This window comes from Fukomys damarensis, unplaced genomic scaffold, assembly GCF_012274545.1.
Source record: "Fukomys damarensis isolate Sample0158 unplaced genomic scaffold, DMR_v1.0_HiC HiC_scaffold_13, whole genome shotgun sequence".
Taxonomy (NCBI): Eukaryota; Metazoa; Chordata; class Mammalia; order Rodentia; family Bathyergidae; genus Fukomys; species Fukomys damarensis.
The window spans coordinates 1,405,225-1,430,587 of NW_022900925.1; the positions used below are offsets into that span (position 1 = coordinate 1,405,225).

Genomic DNA, 25,363 nt, shown 5'->3' on the forward strand with positions numbered 1-25,363 from the left:
TGGACAACCATATTGGTCTAGAAATGTTAATTTATTTTTATGTTTATTTTTATTTTTTTCCATGTGTACAGGGGTAACATCGTACTAAATATGTAAGGTCATATCTACGTGGGTTTTATTGCAGAACCTAATAAAGTATTCTCTACATAATGAAAAAAAGAATAAGACTATAAGAGCGAGAAGCAATTTAAATATGTTCAGGGACCATTTTCATCTCCAGAATTAAGGATTATTTTATATAATAGTACACAGGATCCTAATGAGATAATTAATAATGTGAAATGGGAAGTAAAGGGCTAAAGGTGTAGGGAAAGTGGGAAGGGTGGGGGAAAGGTAATAAGGGAGAGGAAAAAAATATGAGAAACTGAAAAAATGGAAATAAAGTGTAAATGGGGAGGGGAGGAGGGGGTAAAGGGAGGGCAGGGACAAGGGGAAAAATGAGAATCGAGACCTATTATGTAAAGGTACAGAATCCCAATGATGAATGTAATTGTATTGTATGCCTAGATTGTACCAATAACCTCAATAAAAAGAAAAAAAAAAAAAGGATCGCTTTGAGTTTGAGACTAGCCTGGGCTACATAGTGAGTTCCAGGTCAGTCTCAACTACATAGTGAGATCCTGTCTCAAAAAACAACAACAACAACAAAAGAAAAAACACTATATTAATTAAAAAGATGAAAATAAATCTTCCCTGGACCTTTAACTAGGACCACTGCGGCCATTTTTCTGTCTAGCTTCCTATGAACACAAATATCTAACCATCAGTCAACCCCCTGACCCCAACATGGGGAGAGAAAACATGTATGTACGTTGAGAGTCTCTTAACATGTCCTCCTTACCTCCATTAGGTCCTGCAGTTTAGTTGGCTCTATCTGAACCATCATCTTTGATCTGCATGGAACACTAAGACTAAAGAGTCTGCTCATAGCACAATCATGTCATTTATTAATTTTTCTTATAAAATTTATTTTATTTTATCCCATCCTCCCCAAGCCCCCCACATGCCCTTTATGTACTCCCTCAAATTCTGAAAGACACAATTTACCTAAAGAACAAATAAAAGATTAGGTAAAACAAGAGACTATATCTTGTCCTTGACTCCTTCATCTCTACTCTTTCCCTCTTGCACCTGGCTGGCACGAACTGAGCTGCTTTGCTCTGTCATACCCTCTGATTTTTGTCTCGGAACAGGCTTAGAAACAATGCAGCTGAGTGACCATGGACTAAAACCGCTGAAACTATGAGCCAAAACAAATCTGTTCTCTTTTAAATTGTTTATCTTAGGTATTTGGTCACAATGACACAAAGCTGACAAGGACAGCTCCTATATATGAATTTCCATATCCTCAAAGAAAGGCGGAAGACAAGTCTGTATAAAATTTGATTTACCTCCTAAACTGTATACCAACAGACCTCAATGCATCAGTGCTACACAAAGGATACCCTAGAATACATTCATTTGTTTTTTTCTGGCAGTACTGAGGACTGAATCCAAGGCCTTCTCATTAAGGTATATTCCCAGCCCTTTTTTATTTTTTGAGACAGGGTCTCACTAAGTCATTAAGACTTGTCTAGTTAGCCTTACTGATTTCATCATTGTAAACCAGGACACTTAAAATCTCATTTAGTATTCTAAATCTTCTTTGTTGAGTAGTGGGGGGGGGCTGTTTTAAAAATAAAATACACACGCAAGTGCCACACACCCATAATGCTAGCACTCCAGAGGCTGAGGCAAAAGATTGCAAGTTTAAGACCAGTCTGGGCAACTTAGTGAGACATTGTCTCAAAAAGTGCTGGAGATGTAGCTCAGTGGCAAAGCAGTCCTATTTCAATCCCCAATATTGAAAAGATAACAAGAAAATGACATTCTGACGCAAGTTATATAAAACATACAAAAATATTACATAATGCTTACAGATAGGATATGCATGTACACATATATGAATGGTTTCAAATAACTTTGATATTTTTATTTCATTTAAAACTATTAAAAGACAAAAATGATTTAAGAAATTGAAGGGTGACTATACAACTAATGATGTTATCATTCTTCATACTCTGTCTACACAGTTTACTTAAAATATGTTAAAAAGAGGGATCAAGGATTTAACTCAGTGGTTCTCCCACATGCCTTGCAAGCACAAGGTCCCAAGTTTGATCCCCCGTACCAAAGAAAAAAAAATCCCCTGTACCAAAAAAAAAAAAAAAGGTAAAAAGAATGATAATGCATGCTGTTTAAGATAGAGAACAGCTTTACAGGTCCTCATTTTTCTAAGGAAATATTAAATTAACAACAATATTTGCCCCAAAATATCTTTCTGGGAACACTAGAAACTAATCAAGAGGCAGTTACACCCCAATGAATGCATAAACAAGAGTAAAGGCAGCACTAAGGAAGGTAAGAGAATTCAATTTTTTTTTTGACCATCCAAATCCTGGCTCTTTCCCAGCACTCTGGTTTACCTGGGATCTGCCTCAAAAACCAGTTTCTGACTTGCTTGGCTCAGCATTTAAAAAGAAGAGTGACACAATATTTTGAGGGCCAGTAAAATAGTAACTTTCATCATGTATTAGAGCAGCAGACTCTAGCTCTGAAGGTAAGCGGTAGGGAACAAGAAGAGTAAGGGCAGAGGAATACAGCAAACCTGAAACCAAAAAAATCCTTAAAACTAGAGACAAAAATAGAAACACCTATATAGGAATTGGGGATGTAGCTCATGGTACAGCATTTGCCTAATACACTTAAGATCCTGTGTCAATCCCCAGTAAGAAGGGGACAGGGTGGGCAGGCAGAGAGAGGAGAGAGGAGGGGAGAGAAGGGAAATCTATATACAATAGGATAAAGGCACATACACATACATAGCCTCAAAGAAAACACACTCCAGAAAACATCTGAAAAGTCCTAGAACTTCTAGCCAGGCTGAAGAGTAAATATGTTCCTGTTCATGAAGCCAGCCCAAGACAAAAGAGAAGCAGTTGTTTCTTTCAAATGTCCAATTTTATTTATTTGGGGGGGGTACCGGAGATTGAACTGGGTCCTTGCGCTTGCAAGGCAGGCCACCGAACTGCTGAGCTAAATCCCCGGCACTCAAATGTCCAATTTTAAACAAAAGATCATAAGGCATACAAATAAACAGGAAAATATGATCCAGTAAAGGAACAAAAAGTTCCCAATCACTTCTCAGTCTTTTAGCTGAGATCAAGTGTAAAAATAGTTCTCAAAAATCAATCTTAAAAAAACAGATGTATGAGCCAGGCATGGTAGTATATTCCTACAGTCTCAGCACTCAGAAGGCTAAGGGAGGTGGATAGTGATGAGACCAATCTGAACTATATGGTAAGACCCTGTTTCAAAATTTAAAAAAAAATTAAAAATATACATGATCCCCAGAAAATATGTAAGTTGTCACAAAGTTACTCAGTAAATTAAAAAACACAAACAACTAACAAAATCAGGAAAATGATGCATGAAATTAAAATAGAAATAATTTTTTAAAATGGAAATCTGGAGCTGGAAAATATAAAAACCATATCAAGAAGCTGACTAGTAAATTCAACAGAAGATTGGATCTGACAAAAAGGCAAACTCAAACACAGGTCATCTGAAATCATCAAGTCAGATGGACAAAATGAAAATACAATTGAGCCTGAAGGCATGGGTAACAGTGATAGAGCACACACTTAAATAAGCAAGACTGAATCCCCAGGACCTATCCCAAAAATAGAACTAATAAAGTGAAGACAGCTGAAGGGATTTATGGGCCACTATCAAGGTGATCTACATGTATTACAGAAGTACTAGAAAAAAGAAAACGAACAGATTTGAAGAATTAATGATAGAAAACTCTCCAAATCTGGGAAACTGACATACAAGTTCAGGAAGCTAAAGAATTCTAAGTAGAATAAAGCCAGAGACTCACAATGAGATACATTAAAACAAAACTGCCAAAAAATAAAAAATAAAAATATTAGAAAAACTGTTTTAAAAAAATAAAACTGCCAAAAGTCAAAAACAAAAAGAAAATCTTGAAAGCAACAAGAAAAAAGTGACTCATTACATATGTAAGAGATCCCATAAGAGTACAAGATTTCTCAACACAAATGCTGCATGCCTAAAGAGCACGAAGTAATATAGTCAGAATACTGAACGAGAAAAATTATAAATAAGATTACTATATCTAGCAAAATCGCTCTTCAAAAATGAGGAAGAGCCAGGTGTGGTGGTCCATGGCTGTAATCCCAGCACTGAAGCTGAGGCAGAAGATCTGCCGCACATTTGACATCAGCCTGGGCTACATAGTGAGTTCAAAGTAGCCTAAACTACACAGTGAGACCCTTTGTCAAAAAAGCAAAAACAAGGTGGGTGTGGTGGCACAGACCAATAATCTTAGATCTTGGGAAGCAGAGGCAAGAGGATCACCATGAGTTCAAGGCCAGCCTGGGTTACAGATTGAGTTTAGGGCCAGCATGAACTACAAAGATGACGCTGCCTCAGAAAAAAAGAAAAAGAGGAAGGGAGCAGGCAGGGTAGCACATCCCAGCTATTCAGGAGGGCAATGCAAGAAGATCACAAATTGAAGGCCAATTTAGCAAGACATTGTCTCCAAATAAATAAGCAAAGCTGGAGATATAGTTCTGTGGCTCACTGGTAGAGTGCTTGACAGTGTAAGATCCTGTTTTCAAATCCTAGAGTGCAGGGCATGGAAGGATTAACACCTTCTTTGAAAAATAAAATCAGAAAAAAAACCTGGACTCAATGGCACACACCTATAGTCCCAGCACTCTCCCAAGGCAGAGAGGATCTAAAATTGGAGCCCATTCTGTTTTTTGTTTTCGAGCAAGACCCTGTCTCATGATATAGTAGAAAAGGGTGACAATGTAGCTCAGTCCAATCCTCAGTACCATGAAGGAAAGGAAAAGCAAAGAAAAGAAAACTGCCACATGCTACAACATAGCATGAACCTTGATAACATTTCAGTAAGGGACATAAGCCTGTCATTAAAAAAAAAAAACTGTATGATTTGATTTACAAGAGGTATGTGAATGAGTCAAACTCACAAAAACAGAATAGTCTGGGGATTACCAGAGCCTTTGTGGGAGTGGAAAATAGGAAAGAATTACTTATTAAATATAGAGTTTCAATTGTGCAACATAATAACAAAATCCTGGAGAATGGTTGCCCAACAATGGTGAATATATGTAACACCAATGAACTGTAAACTTAGAAGTGACTAAAAGGGGAGATTTTATGTTTTTGATCACCAGTTTCTTTTTAAAAAATGATGAAGCGTAAAACAAATAATACGAACAAAAGTTCTATAAACTCACAAAAGTAACAAAATATGAAAATTCCTTTTTAATAAAATGTATGTAAACATACCCTCCACACACTAAGAACTCATTTGAAGCATGTCTGCCTGCTGCTGCCACTGGCATATCATCTAGGGAAAAAGAGAGAAATATAATCAGTTCTGCATACCACATGCACATTTTTTCCAACAGGATTATTATGAATATAACACTAATTTAGCATTTGCTTATGCTTTAATTTCATCCAAGGAAAATATAGGTGAATACAGAAAACTGTACTGAACTAAACAGAGTGCAACCTTTCACCATTCTCTTTTTTTGTATGTTTGTGACAAGAGTCTCACTTTGTAGTCAGGATGACCTTGAACTCACTATGTAGTCCAGGCTGGCCTCAAACTTGGGGCAATACTCCTCCTGCCTCAGCCTCCTGAGAAATGAGATCACTGGCATGCATCACCATGCCCAGCCTCAGTGTCCACTTTTACAAGCAAATCTGAGGTCTTTTTTCAAGATAAATTGCTATTTGCTGCAGTGTTTCATATTTCTTCATCATTTAACATGTGCAAAAACTGCTATTTTTATCAGGTTTCTTTACATGGATTACTGATGAGCTCTGAGTGTTGTACCCCAATACCATTTTGCCCACATGTTGTTGCTTTTTTTTTTAATTTTCCTTTTTGCATGATTACATATGTGTGAGAATCATTTTGTTATTACTGAGATAGGATCTCACTATGTTGCCAAGACTGGTCTCAAATTTGTGGGCTCAAGTGATTCTCTTGCCTTAGCTCCTCAAGTTATTTTAAGTACAAGTGCAGGCCACCATGCTTGCCTTGTAACTTTTGCTGCACAATCTTGCACACGACATGTATATAGTCATTATACCTATCATGACTGTATAACAAAGCCCAACTCAATCTAATGCTTCTACTCCATCCTCCTGCATAACACTCAGGTCATAGATGAGTTATTGAACAAGGTATCATGGAAGCTGAGTGTTGCTGGAAACTACCACATGCCACAGGAGAACTTCATCTACTCATCTATGTCCTCTGTAAGTAGAGCACTACACAGCTCAGAGCTCAGGGATACCTCCCATGTCACTGTTATACCCGCTATATTACATTGCCTTATGTAATTTTATGTGATGTGAAACAGCAGTGTTTATCAATTAATACAAATCTTTTAAAATAAAATATACTGCTAACCTATAGTCAAAGAAGTGGGGCAGGGTTGTCACAAACATTCCTCTGAATGACTCTAAATGAGAACTGAGGAATGCATTTATTTGGTACACCATGGGGCCTCGCTCTCATGAAACGTATATTTTAGAAATGAAAAGAACCTATTAATGTCGAGGTAATAAGCATAAGGCAAATTAAGTCAGAGTAAGGAAACAAACACTAATGTAGCAAAAGAGGAATCCATTTTAAAGATTAATTAGTCCTTAAGAGAATGGAAGAAACGGATACAAGGGCAGGCAGGGAAGATAGGTTTCATTAGTTGTACTTTGTTTTTTGTAGCTTTGAGTTGGAACCACACATAATCATAAAACAAAATTGTATCAAAAGAACTTGTAAAAATAAAAAGCAAAATGAAGCGAAGGAATCTAACCCTATTCTAATTTGGTAGTTTATTCACCAAAGAGTAATTCTTTCAAGTGACTTTAAAATGCAATAATGTGCATATCCCTAATAGTTAGCCTAAGGACAAAAAGATACATAGGAAGGGCCAGGGATTTAGCTGAGAGGTGCCACTGCCTGCCTCACAAGCAAAAAGTCCTGAATCTGATCCCAGGTACCAAAAAAAAAAAAAAGTTACAAAAAGGTACATAGGTAAATTTTTGAAAGGCTTTTAATAATTTTAAGTAATATTTGTCTACTTTGATAATATATTTCTATTTCTGAAACTACAGGGAAAGAGTAAAGGACTGAAAAGAGCCTAAACTCACGCAGGTAAAAAAGGACAGAAAAGTCCACCCTCACAAATATCTGGAAGCCAGAAAATTGATTTGACTAGCTGATCCAAGAACAGAATCCTTAGTCCAGAAGTAAAGCAATTATCAAAAAACTACAAAGAAAGCTTTATTTAACAGTACCAGATAACTTTCAAAGTGGCTTTAAAAGCACAACTAAAAGCAGGATTAGTAAAGGTCCAAGATCCCAGTAATGAATATAACTGTACTGTATACCTAGAATGTACCAATAAACTCAGTAAAAAGAAAAAAATAAAAAGATTATATAAAAAGTCTTTTTAGAAGCAGTTAAGAGTATAGAAACAATAGTGTACTATAATCAGTCATGTGGGAAGGGGTTATGACAGGATGTATATGTCATTTGTTTTATTACAGTAACAATTTTATTACAAAGAAATATGTTGAATGCCTTAAATGTACAGTAAAATTTATTTTTAAAATATATTTAAAATACAGAAATTTTTAAAAGCGGAATTTCATATTCTTCCTCTAATTCTATGCAGACAGGCAATGCTCATCTCCTACTATAGCCAAAGACGGAATGTTTACACCTGAGAAAAGGTCAAACTGGATCACTGAACTGGAGAATACCAGGAAGAATTACAGGTTGGTAAAGGAAAGTTATTAAGTGAGTGAAAGTTATTAACTTTACAATGACTGAGACCTTCAAACATCTTACCCCATTTGTTTCCCCTAACTAGTATGGGACTCTCTTTAGGCAGAAGACTGAATAAATCTTCTTTAAGGGATCTGAATAGCGCTCCAAAAGGAAACAGTCCAAGCAAATGCCTCAGCATTATCACCCAGTATAAACATCATCAATAAAACACACTTTTATACAGAACTTTCAAATTTTAGAATTGTCCATTCTTAACTATGAGTATACAACAAAGCAGAATACTGCACCCTAAAATAATCTCAGGAGGAAAAAGAACCTCTGAAAATTAAAAACAAGACAGCATAAATTAAAACCCAATAGGAAGGTGTTAAACCAACCTCTTTTGCTCAATTCATGAGAAAATTTACTCTGATATGGGAACAAAGTATTGCCTAATTCTATAAAGGGAAATAAGGATTTTCTAATTTTGTCCTTTGACAAGGGTTAAAACATTAATAGCCCTAAATACCAAGCAATAAGACAAAAAGATGGAAAATCAAAGGAGACAGCATCAGCTGGGTACTCAGGTATTTGTTATGTTTAAACTGTAGAGATAGGCCAGGTGAGGTGGCACACGCCTGTCATGCCAGAACTTGGGGGGCTGAGACAGGAGGACTGCTCCAAGTTCAAGACCAACCTGGGCTGCTTAGTGAGTTCAAGGCTATCCTGGATTATATAGTGAGACCCTGTCTCAAAAGTTTAAAAGAAAAAAATGTTTTAAATATCTTACATGTAATTATCTATTTCACAATTTTAAAAGTTTTAATAATTAGGAGGAAAAAAAGATCTGGCAGGGTGCAGTAATACACACCTATAGTCCCAGCTATTGGGAGGATGAGGCAGGAGGACCACAAATTGAGATGAGATTGGCCTGGACTTAGTGAATTCTAGTCTCAAATTTAACAAAAAAAAAGAGGAAGAAGATGCAATCAACTATAAAAAATGTAGACAAAGCAAGATGAGGAATGAGAACTGATCCCTGACACCAATACAGAAATAATTTTGAAAGTTTCACAGTAGGACAACAAACAAACAAAAAACAAGTATTACATTTTACATTTTTGGGGGCTCATTATGTAGCCTAGGGTGGTCTCAAGCTCACAGCGATCCTCCTGCCTCAACCTCCCAAACCTCTGAGTGCTGGGATTACAGGAGTGTGCCACCACGCCCATAGCATTTTAGATTTAAAATGACCCTCAAAGCAGGGCGTGGAGGCTGAGGCAGGAGGCTGAGGCAGGAGGATTGCTGTGAGTTTGAGACCAGCCTGGGCTACATAGTGAGTTCCAGGTCAGTCTCAACTACATAGTGAGACGTGAGACCCTGTTTCAAAAAACCAAAAAACAAAAGGTTACTATTTCTTTATATTTGCATTTTCTTTATTATTTTATATTACAGTATTTTAATTTTACATGAATGAATTGGGGTTTTGGAATGACTAATCTGAGTTTCCGTTATTTCTTATGGGAAACTTCACTTTGACATACAAGTGCTTTGGATCACAAGCTCATTTCTGACAACAATAAAATGACCCTCAAAAGTCTCATGTATCTGAAAGATGGTTGTTGTATCATGTAGGTATTTTCACTTGGGAAGATGGGGCCCGTGAGAGAATGACTGCCTAGGAATGAGTTCACCTTGTTCAACCATCCAGATACTTAGGGGCCTCTACATCCATGATCCAACTGCTCAAGCTGATAGCAGACCCTGGTGTCATCCATGTGGTACTGGTTTTATAGGCATGTAAAACACAAGAGGAAGATTCCTACCCAGGTTTCAGAAAGCCTGGGATAGCTGGCAGTATGCCCATGAGAGAGCAGTGTGTGAAAATGTAAGAGTAAAGCCAAAGGTGTAGCAGAAACCCCAGGAAGAAGTTACAAGACACCAGAAACAGGGAGTGAATGGAGCCAGCACAAAAGACAGACCAGATGCAGCTCATGTATTACCACAACCTGCCCTAAGTGCTGGACAGGAAGCTACAAAATTTAAAGTTTGCCCTACAGGGTTTCAGTCTTGCTTTGAAGCAATTTCTTTCTAACCACCCCAACATTCTTCCTTTTTGCAATGGAAATGTTTACTCTGGGCCAGTGTGCATTGAAAATATTTAACTTTTAAACTTTTTTAATTTTTATATGGCTCCACAGCTAAGAGTTTGTCTTCAATCTCAGAAGAGACTGGAGTTGGATTTTTCAGCAATGCTGGAACTGTTATGACTTTGACAACCCTTAAGAGATGAACTAAATGTATTTTGCATGAGATGGTGATGGCCTTTTGGGGCAAGGGAGATGTTATGGTTTAGATTTTAAAATGTCCCTGAACAGTCTCATGAGTTTGAGTATGGCAGAGCTATACTCCTCAGTGGATTCATCCATTGATGAGTTTAGCAGCTAAATGTGCTGTGAGAAACTTTGGTCTGGTTGAAAACAGGTCTCTTGAGGGGCTTGACCTGGAAATGTGTATGTATTCTTGTGCCCATCCACCCTCCTTTTGCTTCCTGGCTGCCATGGGATGAGCAGCTGTCCTCCACTAGGCCATTTCAACATGCAGTTTCTACCTTGGGGCCAGTCTACATCGGAATGAACCCACTGGAAATTGAGCCAAATAAACCTTTCCTTAAATTGCAGGTATCAGGTATTTTGTCCAAGAGACAGAAAAGTGACTAAAACAGTGACTAGAATAAAACCAAAGATTATGAACACTTTTCATGTACAAAAGTACAAAAATTTGTCAGGACACATTAAAGAAACCTAAATAACTGAAGCCACATCTTGATTAGATAATCTAGTATTATAAAGATCCTAACTGTCACTAAGAAAGTGTACTAAGTCAATGCAATTCTCATCAAAATCCCTAAATGGTTTTTATAAGATTTGTCAAGCTGAAATTAAAACTATTAGGGGAGAGTAAGGGATGGAAAGGACCAATAGCCAGGGTGATTTTGAAGAATACTACAATGCTCTATGTCCCTCCTCCCCCTTCCTGATGACACATACATATTGAGATACAAATATGACATTATAAAACAACATCAACAAATAGACCAATGTAATCTTAAAAGAAACCCAATCCTATATTTCAACCTGACATGACAAATCAGGCATTACATTAGTGGAGAAAAGACAGAACATTCAATGAAGTGGGGATAATTGTCAGATCCGTATACTTTACTGTATCTACAAAATGAATTCCAGGCAAAGCTAAATATAAAAAATTAAATCTTCACAAATATAGAAAAATACTCTTATAACACTGGGGTAGCAACAAGTGCTACAACTTGATTATACTAATATTTTATACAGCTGAAGTTGTATCTATCTTACTACCTTCCTATCAATTTAAAGAAATTGTAGCACATGTACACAAAAACATTTCAATACTTCTTAGTGAAAAGGCAGAATTAATCCAGTATAAATCAGTAGGAAAACAGGCGGACAGGATTCAGTTATACTTCAAAATTCAGTCATTAAAGTGAACTAGACCCATAACTAGCATGCATCCAGATAGACAACAAAAAACAAGAAAAAGAAAAGTATAGAAGTAATCATTCTATATATGATTTACTTACAACCATGGAAAGACAAATATACTATATATTGTATATGGATAACAGGTACATGCTCAAGGAAAATATCCAGAGGAAGAACATGTATCTGGGAAGAGTAATAAAAGGAAAACAACTTTGTACGTAAGTATAGCAATTTTTATCCTTAGAAAAGACATTTAAAACAACTATGGCAAAATATTGACATACATAAAAGCAACACAGCAGTGATAACTTGAGTGTGTGATCAAGTACTGAATTTTCTGTTTGAAATATTTCGTAACTTTTAAAGTTTTAATTTTTGTAAATTTATACTTGATGATTTTTAGAAGTTAGTTGATGTTAGTTCTCACAGCACTGATTATAAACTGTGCACATGTGGCTCATATTTTCCTAAATTGTTCAGTCTGGGGATAATGGCCTCAACAAGCACATCACCCAGCAGAAGCATTTTATTAAATAAGTATCGGACAAACAACTAAACAGACCTCTTCATGTAAACTTCTGCATACAGTACATGACATTACTCAATTACTAACATAACCAAATATCCAGCACCTCTGATTCTGTTCTTTCATATCCGAATCAGTCTCGTTTTTGTTAACAATTCTATATAATGTCTTCTGTACATTTTCTGGTATCTTTTACTATTCCAAAGAACAATGACTATATTTACCTAAACCGGGTCCTAATTCCTTTATAAAAATCTTTCCTAAATATTTTGAAGCTCATTCCTGAATTTTTTCCTGAATGTATTTCCTAAAAATACCTAGACTGTTTTTAAAGCTCCCTTTAGGTTTTTTTGTTTTGTTTTTTCTTTCCCAAATGAGTTCTTTTTTTAATTCCTTTCCTTAAAGTAATTTCACTCATTCTGCTGGCTTCTCTATTTCTTTCTGTTTGGATACAAACAGAATTTGAGGTGATTTCTTATAAAGTTTTCATGTACCTTCAGAATCCAAAATTACCTTTTTATGGAAAATAACTGAGTATATTTTAGAAAGTTAGGTATATGATTCCAATACAAACAAGTAAATAAAATGCCCATTTGAAAAGGCACTCTACACAAGAAAATGTGATATGAAAGTTTAAAAAAATGTTAACCTAGTAAATTAAGAAATATAATGTGTACAAGTAGAAAAGATTCTCACATGAGTGGTCTGACGAGATGTTGTGTGGAACCAAAACAAAGTCATCCGTGTCACAAGAAGAGTTCTTGCTACTAGTACTGGCAGAATCTTTGGACACTTGTAGATAGTTGGGAGGACCCAATGGTGGGGAGGATAAGTTTTCTTCCTGAATATGCTGCATATCTGAAAGGGACTAAAATTAACAACATAAAATTAAAACTGGCCTAATAATAAAATGTAATGTCTAGGGACTTTAATTACAACTTGCACACAAAAAAGTTCTAAATCTACAAGAAAAAAACCATTACAAAACAGGAAAGCAACAGATCGTGTTATGTAAGAGACTACATAAATCAATAAGGATAACTAGGGCTGAGGATTTAGCTCAGTGGCACCATGCCTTCCTTTCAAGCACAAGGATCTGAATTGAATTCCTGATACTGGAATAAAAAAGAAGGTTAACTATATGTTAGGTTAGAAATTTATTTACACTCCATAAAGAAAAATCTGGAAAACCTTAAAGTGTGTTTAAATTCTTTTGCTTTATTAGGGGGAGGAGGTGATTTTTTGGTGGGAGATAGGATAGGAAAGGAAAAGCATATAAATAAAAGCATTTAAACAAAAACTTAGGCAAAGCTACCTTTGTATCTTTTAGCATTTGCCTCATTCATGGACCCTAGTGATAATTCAATGTCCTCATTATAGAAAGGTTTTCTACAACAATTAACTTCTTAACTTCTTCTATAAGTTCTTCACAATGTCTGTGACCCTGTTTAATTTTTGCTTCTACTTCAAAAAAGGAAAAACACTACCTCATGCTTTTTAAATCCACACCTTATAATACCCAATTCAGTCCTGTTGATCCTTTGGAATATCACTGTGCAATGAAATAGTCTCAAAACACCTTTGTATGTGAGACATATATATAAACATAAAATCCCCATATCACTTGCTAAAGACATTGTACGTGAAGGGGAAGGGAAAAGAAAGGGACCAACATTACTAAGCATCAACCATAGGCCAGGCATTGTTCAGAGCTTTCCACATGTCATCTAACTCCAGCTTTATTCTTTATTCACATTTAAACAAAGGCTCAGATGACTAGGTAATTTGTCCAAGTTCACATATCTAAAAGGCAAAGTCAAGTTGAGAGATGATTTCAAGTATATGACTCCGTAATTTCTTCCCTATGATTTAGGCAGGAACTTTCTCAATTTATTCTCCTGCTAGACATAAAAACATCTGTATCAACAACCACCCTGGTCCTCTTTCCTCATTTTCTTGAAAGACAAGTTTCTCTTCTTCCATTCAAAACTAATTTCTCTAGGGCTGATGATTTAGCTCAGTGGCCTACCTTATAAGCACAAGGTCCTGAGTTCAATTCCTGGTAACAAAAGAAAGGAAAAAAACAAAAACAATCTCTCTACCTGACCTCTGCATTCTACTTACCCCTTCCTTCCCACCAACACAGATCAGCTCCTGACATTTTCACTCTCTCCCCTTATTCTATTTTCCCCCCTTTCTGCACATTAATGTGCTTAATTTTTTCACATTTCAAATCTCTACTACCCTCTAATTCCACCACTTTTTTTCTTGGCCAAGTACCCAAGTTACACCTTAGTCCTTTTCTTCACTTCTTAATGTTTCTTCAAATTATCTGTCTTCACTGACTCAAATTCTTCAATTATATATTCTTTAATCCACCAAATCCTTCAGCCATCCAGTCAGTCACCAACAAGGTCCTTTTGCTCTTTACCTGCTACTCTCAAGTTCAAACAAGCTTTTAGATCTGCAAATTCTTTCCCTTCCTTTTTACCTGCACCACTCCACCCCCTTTCTTTTCCCACTGCTTTTTTAGTTTAGACTCTTGTTCTCAAAATAATGATAATAATAAGCAATGTTTTTTTGTTTATTCGTTTTTTGGTACCGGGGATCGAACTCAGGTCCTTGCGCTTGCAAGGTAGGCGGTGGTAAGCAATGTTAATAGTCTCAGGTTATTCTCATTTCTCTAGTATAGAGAACTCTGTATTCTGTACCTCTCTCCAATCTAGTTTTCTACCTTAAAAATGCACCATGAATCTTATCATTCCTACACTTAATCATTTAGGCAGGCAGTGGCACCACTGAGCTAAATTCCCCACCCTACACTTAATCATTTAAATGAAAAAAAATCATTTAAATGGCTCACCACACAGCTTTAAGGATACTTTAAAGCACCTTTGCATGTAACTTCTGTCAAGATGCAGCCATTGCCTACCTTTCTACTTTATTTTCCCCTCATATCACAAATGCCTCATATCACAGACTGAATTATTGGGAAAAGCCTTATCCTGTGTGCAATGATGGGGAAATTCTTCATGAGAGCTGTGCTGTGGGACCTAAATTACAAGCCCTTGCTAAATGGCAAAGGGCCTAGGAGACAGTGTCCTGAACCCCTCCCATTGTAGCCACAGCCCCGACCTTTGTTCCATCCCTGGCCTAAGAATGTGTATCACTCTTGTATTGTTTGAAGTCCAGATCTGAATCTACCTGTAAATTAGAGACTCCAGACATAGAGCCCCAAGTTAATTGACAAACTGTTTGCTCATCCGGAGTGTCTTGGTGACCTATGAGACATCCTATGGGTGGTACCTGTCACTCATCAATACGTGACTGTTGAGCATGTGACTGCTGACCACCAGCTCAAGTCAGGAGACCTTTGTCCCCTGTCTGTGAGCCCAAAAATGTTAACCCCCTCTTTTACTCCCTATAAGAGGACCTCGGCCCCTGAGCTAGGCGCCTCTCTGAGCCACCTGGCTCTGGGAGTGCCGTCTGGCCAGACTAATAAAGGTCTCTTTACCATCTATCCTGGTGTGTTCCTTCCTGGGTTTCTCGTTCTCCGTCGAGCTCCCTGAGCCTCGCTGGGTGTTGGGCCCAGCATTGTGGAGGCCTTTTTGGGCTGTTCACACTCCGTGGAGTGGAAGTGAGACTTTAGGTCTTACAGTGCAAGATGGCAGCCACTAGCTGTCTATATATGGCTCATGAGCATTTGACATGTGGCTCATTTAATTATTTTAAATTTCACTTAACTGTAAAAATTTAAAATGTCCATGGGGAGCTAGAGAATTCCTTAAGTGAGTCACACTTATATGACTTTATGTACAGGGATTCCTTGGCCTATCATACCTTTTTTTTATTATTTAAACTAATTTGTCTTGCTAACTTTTTTTTTAACTGTTCAACCAATCCCCTTCTTTAAATGGCCTTCCTGTCTATTTTAATGCCCTTTATCCATATTCCCACAGGCAATGTATAATATATATTTGACCTTCTAACAGTGATTGAGGTATCCTACCTATTTTCTACACAATTAAAAGTCCCTTAATTTCAGGGACCTGGTCATCCTGTAATTCAGAGGATAATCTCTCTGAGACCTGACAAAACTGCTTTTTTTTTTTTTTTTTTAAAGAGAGACTGTTTTGGCTCAAGATGAGAAAGTAAACTGTCAATCCCTACCAACCCCCACAGCTAGGCCTGATGCCAAGGAGGATTCAATACTTCTAGCCCACTGGGTCAAAGCTTGGCTAAATCTATATACAGATACTTCCTTGCTTTTGTTGGGCCCCTTCTATAAATTAGAATGCTTCTGTACTTTTTTTTTTTTCCAATTTCCCCCAGCCCTAAAGAACTTTTGTTATTTATAGAGCACACTAATTGCCCTCTCAAATTGGTCAAACTATAAATAAACTCATTTTTTTATTTTCATGGGCTTTTCTCATGCTTGAACTCAGAAACCCAGAGAGTTTGTCCAGATTCAGGACTGACCCAACCCTGCTGGGTAAGAATTCCATTTATTAGCATAAATCAGAATTTCACCTGAAGTAGGCATTCAATAAATGTTATGTGAGCAATAGGTATTCAAGAGCTACCATTTAAACAGCATTAAATCTGTAGCTAGTATCATAATTAAAAGAGCTATTTGGGTTTTTGTTGTTGCTCTTGTGGATGACTTTGAGTTATGAATACCTTTCAAAGATTTGTCAGAAATAAAGCAGCAGTTAGTTATTTGTATGACAATATTAAAAAAGAGCATGTTAGCTGGGCATGGTGCGGGAATGCCTATAATCCCAGCACTCGGAGCTGAATGAGGAAGATCACCATAAATTCAAGGCTAGCCTGGGCTACATAGTGAGTTCCAGGGCAGTCTCAATTACATAGAGAGACCCTGTCTCAAAAAACCTAAATAAATAAATAAATAAATGTTGTATTACAAAATTGTGTGTATCCATGAGGATGTGGGAGTAGGCAAAAACTTCATGAACAAAACTCAGACTGCATTGGAAATACTAAGGATTAATAATTGAGACCTGATCTGATTAAAAAGATTTACATAGCAAAAGAAACCAACAACAGAATGAAGAGACTGTAAGACTTGAATAAGCTAAAGTGACTCCATGCTAATAGGCCAGACTGTGCTTCTTCATATGCTAATTGCTACCTTGGTAAACAGCACGCCCAGGGGCAAATGGTATGACAAAAGGTGACCTTAGAACATTTCCTGCTCGCGATAAGCAAATGTGTTTGCAGTCTTGTTCTGTGAATTTCCTGACTCTTTGTTTAGAAAAACCTTATAAAAAGTACCTCAGCCCCTGAGCAGTTGCCTCTCTGGGAGTGCCGTCTGGCCAGACTAATAAGGGTCTATTTACCATCTAGCCTGGTGTGTTCCCTCCTGGGTTTCTCGTTTCTCCATTGAGCTCCCGGAGCCTCGTGGAGGCTTTTTTGGCTGTTCACGGCTTTCAGAAGTAAGGCCCTGGGTCTTGCCTCCGGAGCCATCATTGGGCTATAGGACTCAGCATCCTGGAGGCCCTTTCGGCTGTTCACGCTCCGTGGAATGGAAGTGAGACTTAAGTCTTACAGAGACAACCCACAGCTTGGGGAAAAAATTTGATCTGGCTATTCATCAGATGAAGGACTACTATCTAGAAAAATAGAAATACTTTGCAATATTTAGCAATACTTACAACTCTTAGCAATAGGCTACTTACTCTACCCTGTTTTAGCCAGAGGCTACTGGTTTCCCTAGTTAACAGCTACCACTGCTTGAATATTTAGCATGGTTAGACACTGTAATCCTTAAAGAACCTTTAATCCTTAAAGAACCTTAAGAAGGTAAAATAATTCACTTCTCACACAAGCAAACAGGCTCAGAGAAGTTAAGGAACTCAGCACAAATAATAAAGTCAATAGGAGATGTTAAGTGTTCCCATGCCCAGTGCTCTTAAATGTGAGTTATCTCAACTGGCTAAATATACAATTTCCTCCATATATGGCTCATTCACCTTCCTACCAGCAAAATTCAAGAAACTCAACTATGCCTGGCTAATCTAGAAAATACAATAACTGACGTAACAGCCCTGGAGCCTTCAGTTGTGGAAAAATCTCAAGGCCACAGACTGCAGAAGAGATTTGGGGGAAGGATCTATCTAAAAAAGCACAATAGAGAGGAAGAGTGGTAGGAAGCAGTAACAACAATAATTAGAAATCCTCAGGATAAAAAAGAAACATTTAAATTGGAAAGAACACAGCCATTAAGGAAATGGTTAAAGAACTTCAGGAGAAAGAACAGGACCAGTAATCACAATTAAGGACATCTAAGCCCATAAAACCTGGTTCCAAGGTCAATGTACTACTGGAAATGCTAATCCTGATATTTACAGAATCTAGGTAATTTATGGCCTATCCACTTGTAATAGATACTGCCTGTAGGTATCATCACCAAAACCCCATAAAAAGGTGACAGTACTGTACTTTCTGTTCTGAAGAAAATGGCCCCAGAGAGGAAACTTTTGCTGAAGCTAAACAGCCAGGTAAGGGAAGAGGTCCAAAGGTAGGTCAATCTGACCCAACTCTAATATTAATCTTTTTCCTAAATTTCAGCTACATCAGTAAACACTATACATAAAAAGGAACACCCACAGTATAGCTGGCTCCATTTGTGAACAGATGCAATGGTACTGTAGAGACAGGGGAGTCATAGTATTATAGATAGCTAAATTAAATTAAAAATACAGGCAGTCAGACAGGGATGAGCCATCAATGTAGTCAGTGCAGAGGATAAAAACATGCTACGATTATTATAGCTAGAGGCACATCTGTTAAAGGTCAGGCCTCCTCAAGATAAAGATGAAAGGGCCAGGTCTACATGCCTCCCCAAGGGATAGGCAATATATTATAATTGGTATTACCTGGTCCAATAAAGCCTAAATAGCCATCAGTCACCCGGTAGTTGACCTGAGCCATCCCCTCCTAAAGAAAGCCTTTGTTCTTTCTATGTACACTTGCTTTTCCACTGGATAAATATTACCTAAGTGGTTATACTTGTAATCTTATTGGTTGATCATAGTATTGACCCACGTTGTACCCACCTCATGATTTCACTTTATAAAACTTCCTCTGAGAAGTGGGCTTGCTGCCAACCCACTTTCAATTACCCTCTTTCTTATCTCTCAAGAGGTATCTCTCTCAAAAAAGTTTTCCTACTCAATCTCCGTTGTTCCTTAAAATTCATCCGTTGATTTTGGAAAACACAAACTCAGTGTATCTAAGTAACATCTAGCAGATTGGGAGTTACATTATTCCCCCTATATCAATAGGCTAAAAAAGGTTAAGTAAGACCTCATTAAGATTTATTAAAATCAATAGGAAAAGCCGGGCATAGTGGTGCACCCCTGTAAGCCCAGCACTCAGGAGGATGAGGCAGGAGGATCACTGTGAGTTGGAGACCAGCCTAGACTACTTAGTGAGTTCCAGGTCAGTCTCAACTACATAGTGAGGCCCTGTCTCAAAAAAAAAAAAAAAAACACAAAACAAACAAACAAAAAATCAATAGGAAAACTTACTAAAAGTTTCTGCTTCTACCACTAAAAGCAGTTTCCTCTTCAGATAAGACTCTACAGTTAGGGCAATTAACAAGACAAAGGGAGGACAAGGGATTTGGCTCAGTGGCACAGCACCTGCCTGGCAAGCATGAGTTCCATCCCCTGTACCATAAAAAAAAAAAAAGACAAAGAAAGAGAGCCTGGACTTGGACTTGAGAGAGGTACCAGGCAACACAATTATTAACACTGAGGTGTGCTTGTTTCGGCAGCACATATACTAAAATTGAACACTGAGGAAGCCAGAAACAAAGACCAGGGAAGCCAGCTCCCCTTACCCACCTGAAAAAAAAAATGAAAAGGAGATAATACAACCACCTAAGGACTCCTATTTAACACATACACACACACACACACACACACACACACACACACACACACACACCTATGCACATACACATGTATATATGTTCTCATTTTAACATCAATATAGTATTGCACCAGATGCACACGTTCCCGTGTCCCTTTTACTTAATCATTTAGTAAGCTGCATTCCTTATAGGCCTTCCCACTTATTCATTCACTTATTTATTACAAAAGGAAAAGAAGAAACCAAGAAAAACAGAAGGAATGCAGGCAGACGAGCCTAGGTTAGATCGGCTCAGACATTAACAAGTGCCCACCTGAGGGATGGAAAGACTGTATTCTCCAATAAATAAAATGAGCCAGAAATAAAAGCTAGTGGGCTTTCAGCTCTGAAATTCCCTACCACCTTGTAGTGGCTGTTTATCCTCTTTCTTTTCCACTTTTTTCCTCAAATAAACCACCTTTTGTTATACTTAACCTTGCCTTTTTAAAAATCCTTTACTGGCACCAGGTTTAAGACTAGTGAGAGCAGTGGTATGTTGTGATATAGTATGGCGAGCTATTCACCCCTGGATATAACAGTACTAATTCTCAAATTACTTTTAATAAAACCAAAACTTACTGGTGGAGAGGCGAAACGACAAGGTGGAGAGCTGCCAGAAGAGCTTCCAGGAACAGAGCCAGCATATGTGGGCACTGGGACTGGGCAAGCTAGGGAAGAAACACAAAAAGCTGCACCACACTGTAGTGCATTACAAGACCTAATAAAACAACCTCTTAAACTACTACATCTTTGTGTTACAAAATTGTCCATTCACCTACTTACTATACCTTCTATGGGTGAAATTAAAAATACAGTACTTACTAAACTATTCCAACTTGAATATGGAAGAAATAAACTTAAACACAATTATTGGTAGCTAGGAAAAGCTCAACAAAATTTTGAAAAGCTCAGTAAAAAATTATTTTGTGCTGGGAGTTGTGGGACATACCTATAATCCTAGCTACTCAGGAGGCTGAGGCAGAAGGGTCACAAATTCAAGGCCAGCCTGGGCAATTTTGCAAAAACTGTCGCAAAATTAAAAAGGGATGGAGATATAGTTCAGTGGTAGAGCACTTGCCTAGCACATGTGAGGCTCCGAGTTCAATCCTCAGTACAGTAGCTCAAAAAATAATAATCTTATAACACAAAATACTAATGTTTCCTTCAGTTTGCATTCACTCATTAAGTAAAAATACAAAATGGATACTCACATTTCTTTACTGGAACTTGCTCGAGAAAAGGATGGCTAAAAAATGATTCTGTAATGAAAAATGAGAATGCACTCTTTAAACAATGACTGATAATTACCAATGATAGCACAAAGGATGCAGGAAGGAATGGAATTATATTAGAGCCAAAAAGAAAAAAGATATCAGTGACATGAATTCACATGAAGAAATGAAGAGCACCATAAATGGCAAATAAGTAATTTAATACAAAACTCTACAGACTTTTTTCTTCCCTTAACTTCTATAAAAGATCCATAATCCAACTACTTCTTAAAATCTCCACCAACAACTTCTTATGACCGCCACCTAAACTATTTTCTCTCACTTAATACTCTGATTAGTTTCCCAGCTTTTAACCAGCCCGTTTAAAAATGATCCTGATCCTTTTAAAAGTATTAGATCAGTTTTCCTCTGTCTTATTCTTCTCTCTTTCTGAGACAAAATATCAGACACCCAAAGTTAAAAAGGGGAAAGGTTTATTTGGCTTTTCAGTCCACAATCAGCTGTCTCCAAGGTAGGGTGGCAGAGGGGTAACAGTTTATCAGTGGAAGATAGTAAAAGCAACAAGGGAAGGGGAGGGGCCCTGAACAGTAGTCCCTTTTATCTTATGAAAATTACTTAGGACAGGTAGCGCTCACACCCTCAATCTAGTGCCTTGAGCCTAGCATTGCACCATGAATCAATTCCAGAAAAAGCTCCACCTATGATGCATGAGGCTTAGGGGGACATCAAGACACAAACCATAACATTCCAACCCTTGGCCCCCACAAGGTCTCATGCATATCCCTTTATGCAAAAAAGCATTTAGTCCATCTCTAAGAACTGCCAGTCCTAACAGTTTCAGAATTGCTGAAAAGTCCAAGTCCAAAGTCTCCTATGAAATGTTAAGACAGGGCCACCAGGGATTTAGCTCAGTGGCACTGCACCTGCCTTGCAAACACAAGGGTCCTGGGTTCAAACACCAGTACCAGGAAAAAAAAAAATTTAAGGCAGGCTGGGGATTTAGCTCAGTGGTTCCACTGCCTGCCTCGCAAATGCAAGGTCCCAAGTTAGATCCCCAATACAAAAAAAAAAAAAAAATTAAAGCAAACTCTTGGCTGTAAGCCCCGGTACAAATAAAAAGAAAATTAAACACTTCCAATATTCAATGGAACAAGATATATATTTCCATTCCAAAAGTTACAAATGGGAGCCGGGCTTGGTGGCACACGCCTGTGATCCCAGCACTGAGGCAGGAGGATCGCTGTGAGTTGAGACCAGCCTGGGCTACACATAGTGAGTTCCAGGTCAGTTTCAACTACATAGTGAGACTCTGTCTCAAAAAAAAAAAAAAAAAAAAAAGTTACAAATGACGACAGCAAGGAATGGGAACAAAGCAAAACCAAAATCCAGCAGGGCAAACATTAAATCCCACAGTTCCACTTTCAGCATCCCTGGCAATCTGTGGCAAACTCTAAACTCCAAAGAGCTTAGGCAGCTCTATCCCTAATGTCCATGGATGTAGCTCCCATGGCTTCTTTCTCTGGCTGGCTCTGCTCACTTCCCACAACTTTCCTTGGACGATTCACATTCCTGGCTTCTCCAACCTCTTGTCTCCAGGGCACCTGCAGCTTCACATTCACAGCTTTTCACATTGCCCTCTCAGGGGCACAATTCCCAAGCCTTCTTTTGAAATCTGTGTGGAAACCTTCCAGACCCCACAACTGCATACACCTAAAACTAGCATCACGGAGATGATACTAAGGTCTGCCATGAGCTGGAGCAGTAACCAGGCTTCCTTCACTCTTGACTGTAGAGGTCAAATGCTTAGCTCACTGAGAACTTTGAACCCAATCCCAAGGAACAAATTTTCTAGGCTGCTGCCATTCTGGAGCATGGTACTGCCATCACCATTCTGGAATGTAGTGCTCTGGGGCACTCTTCTTCCTCTTGTTTTGTTTATTTGAGACAGAGTCACACTACTAGCTCAAGCTGGCTTGGACTCACTAGGTAGTCCAGGCTGGCCTCAAACTCGTTGCAACTATCCTGCCTCATCCTCAGCACATAGGACTCTCTTCTCAAAGCAAATTCTTTCACCTTTGCAACTCTGAGGCTGCAAAGGGTGGAGTCCATCTGCTTCCTGTGATGCCCTCCAGCCATTTCTATTCCTTGTTCCTTCTCAGTAAACAAGGTCTCCTCTGCTCTAGGCTTGTAGGCTGCAACTTTACTGGAACTTCCTTTCAAATCTTTCTCCTGAGAGCTGGGCATGCACGCCTGTAATCCCAGCACTAGAGAGGCTGAGGCAGGAGGATCACTGTGAGTTTGATACCAGCCTGGGATACATAGTGAGTGAGTTCTGCTGAACTCTTTGCTCTTAATTCTCAACATAAATCTGACTATAAGCCCCGCAACAGTAACCATGACATCACCTTAACATTATACTGCCTTGAAATTTCTTCTACCAGATTAATTAGTCCACTGACCTTAATCTCAGTCTCAGGCAAAGTATCTGAAAATGCACAAAATACAAACTTTCTGCCAAGGCATAATATAACATGATTTGGAGTCCAGCAGCCAATATGTCCTTCTTCCCACCAGAAACCTCCTGAGCCGGTCTTTACTGGCTTTCTGGTCTTCTGAGCTCTGACCAGAATCTCCCATACAATACAACCTAAGGGATGCAGACTCTACTTTTTAAACCCATAGCTCCAAATCTTTCCTAACTCTTCCCCTTCCCACAAGCCAGTTCCAAAGACTCTTGAGTCACAAGGCCAGGAAATTTCACATCAACGACCCCACTTGTCTGGTACCAGATTCTGTCTTAGTTACTTTTCTCTTGCTGTGGCAAAATACCCAACACCCAGAGGTAAAAGGGGAAAAAGTTTATTTGGCTTACAGTTCACAGAAGTTTCAGTCCAGAATCAGCTGGCTCCAAGGCAGCAGAAGACAGCAAAAGCAACAAGGAAAGGGAAAGGGACCTTTCTTTCCCTTTTATTTTATGCAGATTACTTAAGGTGGGGTAGCATTCACACCCTTAATCCTAGAGTCCTTGAGCCTAACACTGCACCATGAGTCAATTAAGGTAAAAGCTACATCTATGACTACATTAGGTTCATGGGGTACATCAAGATCCAATCCATAAATATCCTGTGCTCAAAACCCTCCAACAGCTCCCCTTACTCTTCTAAGAAAAGCCTGTCCTTGTTTGGGGTTTTTTTTTTGTTTGTTTGTTTTTTGTTTTGGTTCTTTGAGACAGTGTCTTGCTAAGCCGTATACATTGGCCCCAAACTCACTCACTATGTAGCCCAAACTGGCCTCGAACTCACAGCGATCCTCCAGCCTCAGCCTCACAACTGCTGGTGTGCACCACCAGACCCAGTCTAGGAAAAGTCTGTTTTTAACTGGCCTTCTAGCTATTCTCCAAGCCTCTGTACGGGCTTCCACCTCTATGTCTTTGTACTGGCTATTCACTCTGTGTGAAAAGCTCTTCCCACAGACATTCATGTGGCTCACCATCATTTCAAATTATTCAAATGCCACTTCTCAGTAAGGCTTTTGTTGACTACCTTATTAAAAATTTCAATTCCCACCCAATTTTCTCTTTTACTTTAAATTTTTCCACGGTACACAGCATCTAATGTAATATAATTATACTTTATAATTTGTTTATTAGATCTTACACTGAAGTATTTATAAACTAGAGAAATGAAATAAAGAGAAAGAAAAATATAAATTATTTTAAATTTAAAATCTTTATAGTATCTTTTTAGAATACACAAAAGTCAAATTAAAAGCATGCAAAATTTGAAACAATTATTTACCAAAGTCCATTCTATCTTTCTGGTTCCTCTGAAGTAAGCCCAACAGGAGATTAGCCAAATAAGGTGATGTTTCTCTGGGAATACTGGAAGAAAGGAAAACAAAAATCTAAGTGGTGAGTCTATATATAGTAGTTACATTACTTTTCCCCTCATTATGGTAAATAAAAATGTATATGCAGTTTCATAAATACTACATCCAGAAAAATACCATGCTGAAACCTCTTATCTTCAAGGTGGAGAAAAAAATAAAGTCTTACAATAGACTTTGAGAAAAAGCATCAGTCTGAGAAGATTCCTGTATTGTGCTTGTTGATGTCTAATAGCTATAAGAATAAAGTACTTCTTAAGCATAGACATCATTTTTATCATTGTTTTTGTATTTTGTTTTGTTTTGTTGTGGTACTAGGGATTTGAACCCAGAGACTTCACACTCAGCCACATCCCCAATGTTTTTACATTTG

General features: G+C 38.0%; 1 protein-coding gene across 1 annotated transcript in view; it reads right to left on the reverse strand.

Annotated features, from left to right (window-relative positions):
* The window catches only part of Ulk2 (unc-51 like autophagy activating kinase 2), an 80,460-nt gene that overhangs the window by 32,908 nt on the left and 22,189 nt on the right, over window positions 1–25,363 (reverse strand). The window contains exons 10-14 of the mRNA XM_010635155.2: window positions 24,903–24,985; window positions 21,085–21,132; window positions 20,453–20,541; window positions 12,632–12,803; window positions 5,383–5,443 (exon numbers count right to left, since the gene is read on the reverse strand). Coding sequence (XP_010633457.1) covers window positions 5,383–5,443; window positions 12,632–12,803; window positions 20,453–20,541; window positions 21,085–21,132; window positions 24,903–24,985 — 453 coding nt within the window. The remainder of the gene's footprint in view (window positions 1–5,382; window positions 5,444–12,631; window positions 12,804–20,452; window positions 20,542–21,084; window positions 21,133–24,902; window positions 24,986–25,363) is intronic.